The 15618-nt window shown below is 44.2% G+C and overlaps 1 protein-coding gene across 1 annotated transcript in view; it reads right to left on the reverse strand.

Annotated features, from left to right (window-relative positions):
* Positions 1–14056: 14056 nt before the first annotated feature.
* The window catches only part of T265_06932 (hypothetical protein), a gene marked incomplete at both ends in the record, with an annotated part of 9268 nt that continues 7706 nt past the window's right edge, over positions 14057–15618 (reverse strand). Inside the window, one exon of the mRNA XM_009172335.1 lies at positions 14057–14361. Coding sequence (XP_009170599.1) covers positions 14057–14361 — 305 coding nt within the window. The remainder of the gene's footprint in view (positions 14362–15618) is intronic.

Here is a 15618-nt window from a genome sequence, read left to right on the forward strand (position 1 = left end):
GAAATGCGGCCTTTAGCAAAAAACGTTTTTTAATCTTTAAACTGGTCAGCCTAAAATTTGCGGTTTTGAGATTACTTCGCTCAGTGAGCAGTCAATCACCGCGACTCGGACAGTTTCCATTATACCAGCGTGAAACACACTGTGGTCTTCTTTCTGTCTCTAAGTGCTTGTAGAAAGATTAGAGTAGAGTATTTAATGTAACTCATACTAAATAAATGATGCGTCAGACACGTTTACCATGTTTGGTCATAATGGAACTTGAGGTTGATTTTCAACTAACGTTCTGTTTTTGTAGCACGAACAAGTCACTGAAGTGGGAAGAATTGAAAAACAAACTCAAGCTGATTAACTTGCATAACTGTTCTGCGAGGAAATACGTCGTTAGAGGAAAAAATTATGTTGCTTAAACTAGCTTATGAGTACATGGCAGCGTTCAAGAAGGATACACTTACACAATAGTCGTGACACCTAGAAAGAACCAAGTTTTTGTATCTGATCGCAGCGCTGAATAAGAAGTTACTCGACAAGAAATTCAGTTAAATATACTTTCTATGGCGCTCTTAAGCAACTGAGTGTGCTGTACTAGGACGCTTTATACTTCATTGGGCACGATATTTGTGATATCCCAATAAAATTGTATAGACGTGAAGTGGAGCACCATAAACGGGAGATTAAGCTGAGTTCAAGGTGAATCTCCCACCAAAACCAAATAAATATGCAATGTGGGTCAAAGTAGGACATAAGATTGACAGAAATTTGGGGACTGCGGCTACCTGATGAGTCCCAATAGGGGTACAACCTGTAGTAGACTGTTGAAGATTCCTCTTGCGAGTAGTATGCTACGTTTATTCAACAGCGACGCCGACTGATTACCGAAGTGCGACTTGCATAAACGTTTGAAGGATAGGCAGCAGCCTTCCACTTTAGGCAGAAAAACCAACTCACAGAGTCGTGTAAAAAGAGTACGTCACCTACACGTCATTGTGATCATTGTGCACCAAACTATGGTCGACCGCGCTGACATGCCTTGACACAGATGAGTGCCGTCTGCAACAAACACGACGGTCAGGGATCATTTTTTGATAAAATGACAATTTTAACCATCAAACTCTAGCCTGTGCGGATTCCTTAGTGACATGCTGATTTCGGACGGCAAAACGGGAACTAATAAAATCACAACTATTCAGCTAATACACTCACATCCACATACCAGTTCGATTTTCACAAACTGACGCAACAAGAACCCAGCTGAGTCTCTCATCTATGTTCGTCTTCAACCGAATGTGCTGCATCAGGCCACATCAGAGTTGAGCTGACTCATGAAACCTCAAGTTGTTGTTGCTGTTGTTGATTGTGAGAGTTCGTAATTCACATTCACCTCACCCCAGTTTGAATACTCTCGCTGCAGTTACGATGTAACCGATTTGATGAGTCCACATCAACAAGGTCGAAGCATTGAACTCGCTCTTAATAGAACGGATCAGCTGTTCTGGGGTTTGGACTTCAAGTCTTTAGCAAGCGAGGCCATTGCTTTATCATTGAGTCGTGCGCGCCCCCGATTGCAGATGCTTCCTGATCAGAAGTGTGCAGGTCTGCTCAAGAAATTGTTTGAAACCGTCTTGTACTTTCCCGTCTAAGCAGTGACAGAAAGTGGATCAGAGCAGACAAGAAGGTGGTTGCCCTCAAAAAGTGAAAACGACTTACGTAATACACGTGTTTGGTACTGGTCTTAAAATGGTATGATACGAGGAAAATGTCGGTAGCTCAGGTAGCGTAGATGGTTGTGCCATAACCACTAACCCACGCTCTCCACTAACGCACTGCCCAGCTCAGCGAACAAGCCAACAACCATGGAATGATAAAAAACAAAGCTACTTCAACTGAGAATTTGGAAAACTTTAGTAGTTTTGGCTTTGCCAGGAAAACTTTTCACACCCCCTTGTTTGAATTAGAGGGGGTCAGTAATCAGAGGTAGTATACTAATTCAAACCTTCCCACAAACTTACATGTCCTACCCTGAGACACTGGATACTTGTTTCGCCAATATATCGAATTCTTCTCCTAATGTACGACATTTTCTAAAACCTAATTTTTGGAAATTGGACAGAATAATTACTATTCCCCCATAGTTTCCTTATGCAGGAATCAAGCAAACGGGATGACGTAAATAAAACGCAGTCTGCCTCGCGGTCCGACTTAAAAATGTCAAGGAGAATTCGTGGGCCTGCGAAACAAAGGAAGCATTCTAATTATAAATTCATGAGCTACGGGGTTCATAATAAGTGGCCATAAGCAATCGATTCGTCGCAGACATTCAGACTTTCATTCACTTTAGGTCAATTGCTAAAGGATGTTCCTCACGTTCAGTTGCTTTGTCCGTATTGACCCAAGGACAGTATCGAAATTCTACGCAACTATTTCCACACAAAAGTCCAAAGGCCAGTGGATTAGTATGGCTAAAACAAGAGCAGACGTACCCTTTCAGAAGAGTTTGATAAACAATCAGTAGTTTTTATTTGGGCAAGGCTTCGCTTTTGACACAAAAGCTTCATCAGGCCAAGTGAGCAGGTCACCGAATTCGCCAGGTTATAAGGCAGACGGGGAACCAATCAGTAAGTCAGTCCTCTTCAGGTTATCACACTAGATCAGTGCTGAGTGTCAGTTAACGGCTCTTGTCGGTTAGTGAAGTTGTCAAAATCTTGCTTTGGTGGATTGGGGGGGGGGTCAAGTTAATTCCGATTGGGTTTGGTTTGTTACGGTTTCTTCAGTTGATGATTCACCTTGGTTGCCACTGGTAGATTTGTGGGATCATGAGGGCTCAGATAATTTAGTTTGAGGGGAATTGGGGTCAAGTGGAATTCAGATGATGACCACTCTTCCTTCCGATGACCGATGACCGTGTCAGCTCGACTGATCCAGAACCGTCCTCCACACGCTTGCCAGTTCCACACCTTCTATTCTATTAACACTAGGGTGCTTGGCGATTTCTACTGCCTCGGCGATCAGTCTGTGTGGCGTGGACCGTAGTCCTCGCCTCAAAACCTCGACATTTTCTAAATCTATTTTGTGTCCCGTGTCGAGTTCGTGTTCCGCAGTCGCCGAGTTTTCAGTAACGCTTGATATTCATCTGCGTTTCTCGGCGGCCTGTTTATTTTTCTTCTATGCTGTCCGACTCTGACGTGTAGTCCCCTAGCTGTCTGTCTTATGTAAACCTTGGTGCAGTCATTACATTTAATTTTGTAGACACAGTCCCTGGTTCTGTTGGCCGGGAGGCGATCCTTCAATTGCACCAGTGAAAAGCACAGAGTGTTCCTCGAAAGCTAGGCTACTTTTAAGTTGGCTGCGTTTAAAATCCTTCAAATGACCTCCGATGTCCCTGGCTTATATGGAATAACAGCTGTCCTGATCCATTCCCTGTTTGGTTTCGCTACCGGTATCAACACCCTGCACAATTGACGCCTAGTCAAGCTAGCTGGATATCCACTGCCCCGAAGTTTGTTCTTTACTTCAATTGGAGCCACTGTCCGATCAGCTTCTTCTGTATACAGAGCCCTTACACGCCTTAACATGGATGAGGCAATACTGGCAATACTGGATGGGCGTACGAGTAGTTTAAAACTGCCCCGGTGTCCGTTGGCTTCTCGTACGCAGTGGTCTTTAGTTTTCCCCCGACCTTATGTGTCATGCAGTCTAAAAAGGTCAGTTTTGGAACTGAGTACTCTTTCGAAATTCACCAGGATGTTTTCACCTTTCCTGAAGGTTCCACATTTTGATCCAGGTGCTCGAGTACGATAGACAAATTGTCGACATCGGTGTTTCTCGAACCAGTTTCTAAAATTTTCCTTCAACCTGTTAGAGTTTATTCGCCCGCTCCATTGCATGAAATGGACACGCAAAATAAAGCACGTTGCTTTACTGGAAAGTTTATCCTGCAAGCTAGGTCATTTTATGCGAAAGTGATAATAACTAATAAATAATGATAGTAATAAATGATAAATAACAAATAGATAATTAGATAGATGAATGACAGACAACTAAATGAAGCAAGAAAGAAACAAATGGGTAGTAATTTTATGAAATCTAGCGCTTGGTGCAAAAACAAACTCTGCAAAATTATCGCGAAACTGGTTGAACCGAGGCAGGCGTGAGCAACTAATATGAATGAAGCGTAACGAGTTAATCGATTGCCTCGAGAAATCAGATGCAGTTCATTACCCCATCTTGTTTTGACAAAAACAAAAACGTCGTGTATCTGGGGTTGGCGCACTCGTGAATGAGTGCTTTAATATCGTCAGCCAATCCTTCTTGATCCCTCTGGAATCAAGAAGGCTGGTAAATTGTCCGAGTGATTAGGACGAGGGTTGCTTTATACAGCAGAAGAACGAGCGCATACAAATTAGATTAGACACGTGCCACATGCCAACGCCTACGTTTCTCAGCCGTCGGTTTGATTAAGGCTTACTCGTTTTCTCACCCTGCAGGTTATCTGCACGTTTGGGATTAATTACAGGGATTCGCGCGTGAGCTTTCTTTGCCTTCTTCGCTGAGTTAGCGTTGGACACTAATCACCTTTCAAATAATCAAGGTTTAAACTTTTTAAAGAGAGTTCTAAAGCCTGGAATGTTATTAACAATACACGACTGTACTCAAAATTGTTTCCACTGTTAAACTCGTTGGACGGTTCTGTCTGCTCCTTGAAAACCTATCTTAAACCGCCGTTCAAGGTCAAGCGTTTTAGATAAACATGAAATTTAGCGTGTTTCTTTTTCGTAGGCACGTTTATGCACATTCCTACTCGTGAGGTTGCTGAAGACCAGCCTACGATCAGTTTTGCCCTTCTTAAGCTTATCAGGTAAGTGGATCTCCGAGTTTCCGTCTGCTGTATGTGTTCTACTTGGACCCAAATTGCACGAGATTAGCGAAATACACTCAGTTGCAAACTAATTTGGTTCTATGGAGAAAACCATGGATACCTCAGCTTGATCCTCTGTGTAGGGTATTCTTCAACTGAATGTGCTGCACAAGGAATACCTCTTGTTGCTTCAGGTTCAAAGGTGCTACTCTGTAGTTTGCAGAAAGGCCTTCAAAAACCCACGACTCGACTTCCTTTTCTTGGATGTAGGGCAGTCGCTTCGTTTTCTCAGGTTAGTACGTAAAAATCTCCCAGTCAGTCGATTTTAATATTAATACGGTCTCAGAAAATAGTGACATTCATTGAGAAAAACGTGCAAGGGACGAAAAATCTTGGTTTTCGCCATATATCGAAAACTGTTTATAGTCAGTTTTCTGAGGTAAGAAAAAACCAAACAAATGGGTAATGACTCATCACAAACAGGTGAATCTTAAGAGTTTTCTAAACAGAGTAGGTTCGCTACAACTCTGTATCAGAATAATGCAGTTTGGTTGTATTTGTAATGCACTACTCATAAGGTTGCTGAGACCTTGTGAGTAGCGCACTACAAATATATACACGTATCGCGAGATCTCGAATACCGTAGCGACTGAAACATGAGGCAGCCTGGTGCAGCACATTCAGTTGCCTGGAAACATCATAAACGAGAGATTCAGCTGGGCTCCAGGCGAGTCTCCCGTTAAAACCGAACTTGTTTGCAAATGAGCCTAGTTCGCTGAGTTGGTGCAAATCGGGTTGAAGTAGAACATAATGTTGACTGAAACTCGGGAACTGCGCCTACCTGATGAGCCCGAAGGAGGGCGAAACCGGTCGTGGGCTGTCGACAAATTTTCGGCAACCTTATTTCAAAATATACATGTTTCGCGATATTACGAATATCGTAACGACTGGAACATGAGGCGGCCTGGTGCAGCACATTCAGTTGCCTGGAAACATCATAAACGAGAGATTCAGCTGGGCTCCAGGCGAGTCTCCCGTTAAAACCGAACTTGTTTGCAAATGAGCCTAGTTCGCTGAGTTGGTGCAAATCGGGTTGAAGTAGAACATAATGTTGACTGAAACTCGGGAACTGCGCCTACCTGATGAGCCCGAAGGAGGGCGAAACCGGTCGTGGGCTGTCGACAAATTTTCGGCAACCTTATTTCAAAATATACATGTTTCGCGATATTACGAATATCGTAACGACTGGAACATGAGGCGGCCTGGTGCAGCACATTCAGTTGCCTGGAAACATCACAAACGAGCGATTTTGCCGGGTTCCAGGTGAGTCTCTCGAAAAACCAAATGAGTTTGCAAATGAGTGTATATTCACCAGTTTGGTTGTGTTATTCCTAATGGCCATTAGTCCATATTGATTTCTTTTGCTATAGGAGTTTGGGGCGGGTGCGGTTGTGAACTCAGTGTAATTAGAGTGTTATCAATTGGACTGGTCGGTTTCTAGAGTTTTCCGTTCAGTTCAAGCATTGTATAACCTGTCCTAATTGGGCAGTGCACACCTGTCCTGTGTGATTTACTAACTTCTGTTCACCTTGACATCTGAAAGCAATCGAAGATTATGGGGTGGCTAGCAGTTTGTTCGGAAACAGATCTAGGGTATATGAAGCTGCTTTGGGGCTCTTCAGGATTTATTTAACCAAAAGTGTACTGAATCAGTTTTGTTTTTCCGTATTTCCCGGGCTGAAATGTTTGTGAACAGGTACTGGCGGTCACCGGAGGAATATACCCATGAACACCGATTTGACGTAGGGAAAATACTTTCCTATCGTTCTGGCATTTGCTGAAGGTCATTAACCATCGTTTACGACGCGTAGGCCAAAATACCACTGCGACTCTGTATGAGCGGCTTCGATTTCGCGATTTATGTACCACCAATCATTCTTCAGAGGTGATTTCGACGAAAAGATTCACAACCTCTTGTGGGTCGCTGAAATACAGTGTGAGGTCAATGACAAAATAAACCAACAGGGGCAGATCAGAAAACCTAAGAGATTCTAAGAAAACTTTTAGACAGTTCGTTACATGCACTGAGTCAAAGGCCCGAAAACAGCGCGGAGACGGGGGTTCATTTTAAGTTCAAGGCGACCCAGATCCAAAGTCAGCATCGTGTGTGCCATGATTCTGTTTGTGGTCGTTGGCTTGTTCGCTGAGCTGGGCAATTTGGTTGCAAACGTCTCATCACCAATCGAGGTGACATCATCAGTGCGTAGTTGTGCGTAGCGGTGGGTTAGCGGTTGTGCACAATCTACGCCACCTGAGCTACCGACATTCTCCTCTATAGAAAAGATTCTGTTTGTGTATGTTGTCAGCGCTTGTTGAATTCTTATTTGGCGAATGCGTCTAGCCCGTTGAGGTCTCACTTTTCAATATTAAGAAAGCGGAAGATCATGCTATGAAAGACTTGGGTCATATTCCTCCAACACTGTTACAGACATTCTGTGAATCTTCTTCGATAGCGATTTAATGGGTGAGCAGCTCCAGCGTCCTGGTTACAAGGATATATGTTTTAAAAACGTCATATAAAGCGTCATACAACATCATATACACAGATTCACTGTCCGGTGTAAGATCATCCGGTCCAGTAGTCCGATGGCGTCCCAAGATGGTCAAGCATTTGAAAATTCAGAAATTAAGAATGGCACTCGATGAAAAGTGTGAACGGAATACTGGTTTAAAACACATCGCCCCGGAGATTGTATCAGTGCTCCCTACAGCCTCCCGAGGTAAGGTAAAGTTAATCATTTCTTTCCGAAGCAACAAAAGCTTGAGTCAGTTTTAATTTATTTTCTTCCCAAGAAATCTTGTCAACTTTCATCGCCATCGAGCAAGTCCCATCCAATTGAGAATGTTGGTTGAGAGGTACTGCAGAAAATCGATGTTTTTTTCAAGTGGTACGCTCGTTTGAAAGTGGTTGCGACAGCGACCAGGCAACTTGAGATACTGTCAGAATCGATTAGCAAAATAACTACCATGTCACTTTCAATGCATTCCATTCTATCCTGTTTTCGTCTCTAATTTCCGGATATATTTAGACTACTGTAAAACAATTTTGAGGCGAATATGGTTGTACGACCTCAGGCAACAGACTGCAGTGAAAACACCAGCTTAGTGTATTTCATCCAGAAGTGTGATTGTACTTTTCGATCATGAGAGGGTTACAACACGAACAACATACCGTGTTCTTCGGCTTCCATCTTCCATCTGGAAAATGCAAATGAACTTAGTTACTGTGACAAAACTCGCGTTGCAGAGTGTGCCGCTTTCACCTTGATTACTTGGGTCATGACAGCACCTACACTGAGCAAAATCAGTCAGTCCTGATGACGTGACGGTGGTCACGCATGCGCACTCACGCTCTAGGAGAGCGGTTGATTTGGGTTCTGGGCAGCATGACCCAGAGTCAAGGCAAATCGATAATGTACGACTTGTAAAGTCAATTGTGAGCTGGATTGAAAGCGGCCAGAGGCCGAATACCAGGGAACATAGATAGATAGACAAAAAGATGGACATACGTGAGAGCTCACAACGTAATGCTTGACTGTCAGCTGATCCATGACCTTCGTCCACTTTCTAAGGCGTTTCTGAGACAAAAAGTCACAAAGCATCAACCCTGTTATAACTTGATCAGCACTGTTTTCGAGAAATACACTCATTTGCAAATCAATTTGGTTTTCAAGGGAAACCCAATTGAATCTCTCGTTTATGATGTCCTCCAACTGAGTGTGCTGCACACAGACCGCCTCATGATCCAGTTGGTACGATATTCGAGGCAGTATATTTTCATAAAGGAAACTACTCACAGGGTTGCTTGAAACTCTTCGACAGCCCACGACCGGTTGACGGAAATTCGGGGACCGCGCCTACCTGATGAGCCCCAAGAAGTGCGAAACCGGTTGTAGGCTGTCGAAGAGTTTTCCGCAACCTTGCGAGTAGTTTCCTTTTATCAGTACTTGTCCCTTGTCTTTCGCCTAGGCTGACTACACTGCTGTGTGATCGTTCGAATAGGGGCATCTATCGGAAGACTCGAGATATACCTTGAAACTTCAAGCTTCTTGAGATTTTGGACTGTCTGTTATCCTGGTCGCGAAATGATGATCATGGAAAAATCTACGGCATATAACCATACTTCTTTTGAAATTCTGCTAACGAATACAGATATTGGAGGAGCTGTTTCGAGAACTTCCTTCTTTTTCGAAAACACGTCTCGAGGCCGGTGTTGTGCACAAAGGTAGTCCAAATCACCACACGGGAGAATGACAATCGGCTGCGTTAGCAGAACGTTTGTTGACTTTACCACATTAAAGTTGATATCCGTTGTCAAGACTGGATGTGAATCTCACAGAAGAGCTAGTCACGACTATGTCTCGACTGCGCAAATCTACTCTGGTAGAAGGGGCACCAGACAAACAGACAGCTCCTCGCTGTTGCGTGTTGCAATTTCTTGGTATCGCATTCAGATCTACATTTCCGAAGGTGAATGACTTCTTGGTGAGAACATACTTTGAATTTGTGATCCAATGACTCCGATTTGATTTTCAGTGTTCCGTGTTGGCCCAACATTTGGTCTCACTCGATTAGTTTGCAACTGAAACAAAGAGAGGACTATTTTCGGGTATCATCTTTTCGCAATCTTGTGCGAATGTCCAAGAAGAGAATAGTGTCGAAGTTCTTGTGTCAATGTCATTATCGTTCCCAAATTACGAAATGGTCATGTATTGGCCTTCTCCATGAATTTTTAGACACACGAACAAATCGCAGCTGGAAACTTACTCAGGTAAGGGCGTAAACAGAAATAAAACCTCAAACGTCGGTTCTAATTGATGAAGTATCACACACTCGCACATGCATACTCGAGTGACGCACTCCGCTACAGTTCGTGACCCGGTACGGGAACCAGTCCTGAGGTGCATGAGTGACAAGTTTGGGTAGAGAGAGAGTAGATCTATCTGAAGCGTGATTGCTATTCAACTGGTGGTCCGTCTTCACAGTGTGTTGCCCAAATACAACGTAATACCAGCGCAATAGCAACACAATCTCTTTCGGCTACGAACAACGCGAGGGAAGTTTAGCTCTGCACCCAGTTTTGTCCATCAAAAATTCATCGCAACTGAACTTGGCCCAGTCATCATTACCATCATGGACAGAATGACATCAGTGTTCAACATCGATGCTTCGCTGACGCACAGCCATGATTTATTTGAATGTGTGAAGGGAAAATAAAGGGGAAGGGACTTAGTGCTGGCTTACTACAATCATTCCGCGATGCCTACACATCCAAAACACTCACTCAGGCAATCTGGATAGAAACCGGTAACACGATCGCCATATGAAGCCACATCTTGCAGCATCCCCAGTCAGGCACAGTGACGATCATGCGGTCCCCATCCTGGAAGGCGAGTAGCACCGACAACACACAAGCGTTTTGTGATCTCCTTCATACTCCTCTGCCAATTCAAGTGTTGGCCACCTCTCTTCTTACGCCAGTCTGATTTGGGCATGGAAAACAGCACTCTCTTCGGCAAACGATGGTTCGACACACGCAACACATGTCCCAACCAACACAGCTTCTGGTGCTGGACACATTCTTCAATGGAAGTTACACACCATTACACAACCGAAAACGCCTTGTTATGGATTCGCCGACACCAACCCACACGAGCTATGGTTCTGAGACAACGACTGTCGAACACCTGAAGACGTCTCAGTTCCGCTGCTCGAATAGGCCAAGTCTCACAGCCATACAACAAAACAGCCCGCACTGCAGCTCGATACACACGTCCCTTGAGATTGCATACATCACTTTGACGCCATAGGTGTCTAAAAGTAGGAAACGTGAACCGAGCGTCGCAGATTTGCTCATTGACCTCATCCGGCATCTGGCAGTTGGAACTAACACAACTTCCAAGATACGTAAAACGCTCCGCAACTTCGAGTACTTCCCCGTGGATTGTAAGTGGCGTTTTCAGTGGTTGCATGTCGAGGAGCATGACTTGACCCAGTAGTTAATGGATAGTTCAGGCATACAACGTTCGAATTTCGAAGAATTTTTCAAACTGGCTGATCACATGAAACGTTAACAAGGATGACAATAAAGTTTCGGGTAGGATGCTACTCTGAAAGCATTCTCTACACAATACAATGAACTATTTCTTTGACAGGAAAATAGATTTGAAAACGCTTGAGTTCACATAATGCAAACGAAAACTAAAAACCTTCGGACGGGATTCGAACCTATGGCTCACTAGGCTAGTGCCATAAAAACTGAAATACCAGGTGTTGATTTACTAGGCCCAGGTGGTGCAAATCACTTGGGAGTTGAAAACTTACTTGAAGTGACAGACCTTACCTGTTACTCCGGCTGGCTTACTTACAGTCCGTACAGTTTGCTGACATAGTTTTCAATCCACCAGATGGAATGCCTAGGAATGAGCGACTGTCTGGGTTCGGCTTTAGCGAACGTTTCTATGGCCTTGATCAAATTCACACCACTCTCGTTTGAACGGTCGTATTCCTGTTCTGGCGTGATTATTCCAATGAGTCCACACCAAACGGAAGCACTGGACTCGAGTTTCGCTCTTATTAGAGCTCATCACCAGCCCATATCCAGTGGTCTTGCCGAGATTTGAACTCTGGACATCAGACATGCCAGGCGAGCGTGTTACCGCTTCTCCACCAACGCTGTATTTTCGCGTCTGAACAGGCGAATGTGTTCACACTTGAGAGATGTGATTGGGGTGCCCGACCAATCGAACGGCGACCCAGTGACTGTCCTGGTTGTGACGATCTATTGACCCGTCAGTCAGGACTTCCCAGTTTGGTCAAGGTACAAAAATGCGTGGCCAAATGTATAGGAGTGCAGTCTTTTTCTTACCAACATGTGAGTTTGTTGAAGCCAAGGATAACGTTTATATACTTGCGGTCGTCTGAAGTGCGATTTTGTTTTGCTCCACACTGTCCAAAACCTTTGCAGCAGAACTCAACAGTAGTATTCCAACTCCAGGATATTTTGTCTAGACGAGAAAATTATATGCTCGTGACCCACCTGGTCTTCAGAACAGTACATGCATGCATTTTTCTAGTTTCAATCCAGTGAATTACGGGCTTGATTCCTCCAACATGCCACATCTGCACGCTGGGCCGAGCGTAATAGGGAACATTTTTTAAAAGGAAACACGCTGATGACCCGTATCCTTACAAGCCTGCCAACAGGCTTATAAAGAACACAGCATGGCCACGGAAGGCCAGGGGATCCGAGATCTATCAGTACCGTTGTGTTGAGGGGCAAATAAAAAATGTATCTATCTTACACTGATAGGAGTAATATGTAGTCCAGTTTCGGGAGAAACATCTTCAGATTTGTTTCGTTAGGGAAACTATTCACAAGGTCACTGAAAACTCTTCGACAGCCCACGACCGGTTTCGCCCTTCTTGGGGTTCATCAGGTAGGCGCAGTTCCCGAGTTCCCAGCAACCTTATGTCCTACTTGAACCCAAGTTTGATTGCAAATTTACATCCTGATCCCATAAGCTTCCAGCTTCGTCACTCGGACGTCACCTGTTCTTGTCTCACCAACGCTTCGACATGGTCTCATTTCCCACCGTATTACTTTGTTACACAATCAAATGTGTCGACTTTCTTCAAGACAATAGTGACTGATAGATTAGAATCCATTTTGTGCGCTCTGAAGCAGCTGTTTGTGACTGCTGGTAAACGAAGCGTGAATGTCTCGTTATGATACTCTGTCTGGAACTGTTACCGTGTCTGTCATGTAGCTAAGTGAAGCCCCTTCATATCTGTCTGGTATTGAGATACCAAAACAAACTGTGTGCGTACACCGAGTTTCGTTTACTTACGTTGTTCTGACGTCAGGTACATTTGTGGGAAGTTGTGAACCCCAAATTAGGCTTATCAACAAAATTCTCATCAGAACAGCGAATTACCACCTGTACACGCATTAAATATCATCACGTGAAAGATTACAACGCTTGGTCAAAAGCGTTCTACTTACCAATAAACCTTTTGGTGAAGAGTTCAGATTGGCACCGCGTTGGTACAATGTTGTATAAGGCTGAAAAACTGGTGAACTATAGTCACGCTTTTAACCTGTTCACTCTATATATAACCCCTGCTGACGGGTAGTTGCATTCGAGCTCGCTTCCTTGGTCGGTATTCAATAAAAATGAAGTACGATAAATGCGTGCGGGACGCGTCGGCTGCCGGCCGTCACGTGATTAACTTTGAAGAATTATCGAGCTAGAACAACCAGCTAAATGAACCGACCTTCTATGGGACTATTCCAGGTATGTTACGAACTATCAGGCAGGTTAGATTCCTGAATTAACCTCAGAACGCCCGGAACTTACTGCTCCACCTAAATCTCAGTAGGAAAGCCGGCAAGCATCCAGGCCAGTCAGCCATTAAATCAGTTCAGCAAAAGCTGATGAGTGTTCTTGCACGCCACGGAAGCACGACCGAATGTGATCTGCGTTCAGGCATTTCATAGAGGCACGATCGATGTTGATGGGTGTTCACTAACGCCTATCAGACAGCCTGGATCAATGTGAGAAAGTCCGCTTTAAATAGCATGGGGCCGTTGTAACTTTTGCTCTTGCATTCGCACGCACTCACGCCCTCGCACTCGCTTGTTCAGAATATAGCTGTAAAGTTCCCTTTTGTGAATCTTTTTCCGGCAACTAGGCACTGGAGCGGGTCAGCAGCAGACACCACGGATTTACAAAGTAGCAGATATAACATGAACACTTCAACGAGCAATCTAAAGGCTCGCTTAAGTGTATGATATCACTACGACTTCAGAGAGCAAGTCATCATCATCGACAGCATGACATCAGTGTTCAGCACCGATGCCCCACTGCGGTACAACCATGGTTTATTTGACAGCCTTATTGTAGAGAAAAGAGTAAAGGTGAACGACGGAGGGACTCAGTGCTAGCTTACTACAATCATTCCGAGGTGCCCACACCTCCAGACACTCCCTCAGGCGATCTGGATAGAAACTGACAACAAGAACGCCACTGACATCGGTTGGCAGCCAGGCGCAGTGAGGATCACGCGGTCCCCATCCTGGAAAGCGAGTAGCACAGACAGCACACAAGCGTTTCGTGAACTCCTTCATACTCCTCTGCCAAGTCAAGGGTTGGCCACCTCTCTGTTTACGCCACTCCGAATTGGGCATGGAAAACAATACTCTCTTCGGCAAACGATGGTTCGACGTACGCAACACATGTCCCAACCAACGCAGCGGACACATTCTTCAATGGAAGTACCCGTTACACGACCGAAAACGCGCTTTCTAACTGCCTCGTTACGGATTTGCCGACACCAATTCACACGAGCTATGGTTCTGAGACAACGATTGTCGAACACCTGAGCACTTCTCATTTCCACTGCCCGAATAGGCCGAGTCTCACAGCCATACAACAAAACAGCTCGTACTGTAGCTTGATACACACGTCACTTCAGATTCAGGGATAAACCATTCTGACGCCATAGATGATTGACCTTCACGGCATTCAGAGAGCAAGGGTCTGACACAAATATGCCAAATAAGTGAACTGAGCCTGAATTGACTAATAATTTAGCTTTGAACACTTTTGAATTGTAACGCTGCGATGCCGTGTTGATGACCGAAGATAGCAATAAAATGAACTATATGCTGATGTTTACCATGCTCAGTGGTCTTTGAAAGAAAAATTTCAAAATTTGTCACAAGCAACCTGAAGACAAAATATCCATTTATCGCATCAAGGTTTTGTTTATTGTCTTTGCGTTCCTCTCCCCGATAGTATACTTTCTTGAAATTTCAAGACATTGTTTCGGGTATGTGGGTGACAAAATACCGTTAAAATGTTCTCTTGCCTGACAATCTGACACACGTCATTATGTTGTCTGAAGTGACTGTGCCATTTGGTCCCAAGCTTTGTCTATCGACACATCTAATTGATGAACCTGTTTCATTCCTCTCGTCGGATCTCCACAGTTTAGTGGTTAAACATTCGTGTTTTGCCTGTATAAGTTAGGTTTCCGAACGTGATAACCAAACGTGATAATCTACTACAAAGATGTACTCTTAGGCGATGGTTAAAACAATACCAGATGATGGGAACCCGATGGCAACTGGAGTTTTCTTTTTGTGCTTTCCATCCTGAACTTGTGTTTTTCTACCTCTTCTAATGCTCCGAATGATGCTTTGTGAGCAGCTCGTCTTTGACAGATGTAGTCTTTCGAATGTTGTGATCACACAAAGTTATGTCTGTGCGGAAAATATGTAGATGGGATAAATCGGCAGGTGGTTATTTCTTGCACAAGAAAAGCAAAGACGTTTGCACCTTAGAATCACCGCACAAAATCTAGAAAACTGAACGCTGAACTTTCTGACTTATAAGGCTCAAAGCTCTTGGTAGGTACATCTCATTTGGCGTTCTAAAGTAAGTAAGACGTCCGGAAACGGACAGACACGAAAAGCATCAGGAAGACGAAAGCGGGGTGGCTATTTCGCATCAGTAGTTACCGTCATTCTGCATCACATACAGGATCATTTAGACCCATAAGATACCTTCCACTGGAGGCAAATTTATTATTCTCGTACCTCCTTTACTAGGTGGTAATTGCCTAAAGAATAGCTGAATTTCGGGGGGGGGGGGGGGGGGGAAAATTTTGAATTGGAACGAATGGGGGAGGTTGGCTTGGTT

The sequence above is a fragment of the Opisthorchis viverrini genome, assembly GCF_000715545.1.
Source record: "Opisthorchis viverrini unplaced genomic scaffold opera_v5_152, whole genome shotgun sequence".
Lineage (NCBI taxonomy): Eukaryota > Metazoa > Platyhelminthes > Trematoda > Opisthorchiida > Opisthorchiidae > Opisthorchis > Opisthorchis viverrini.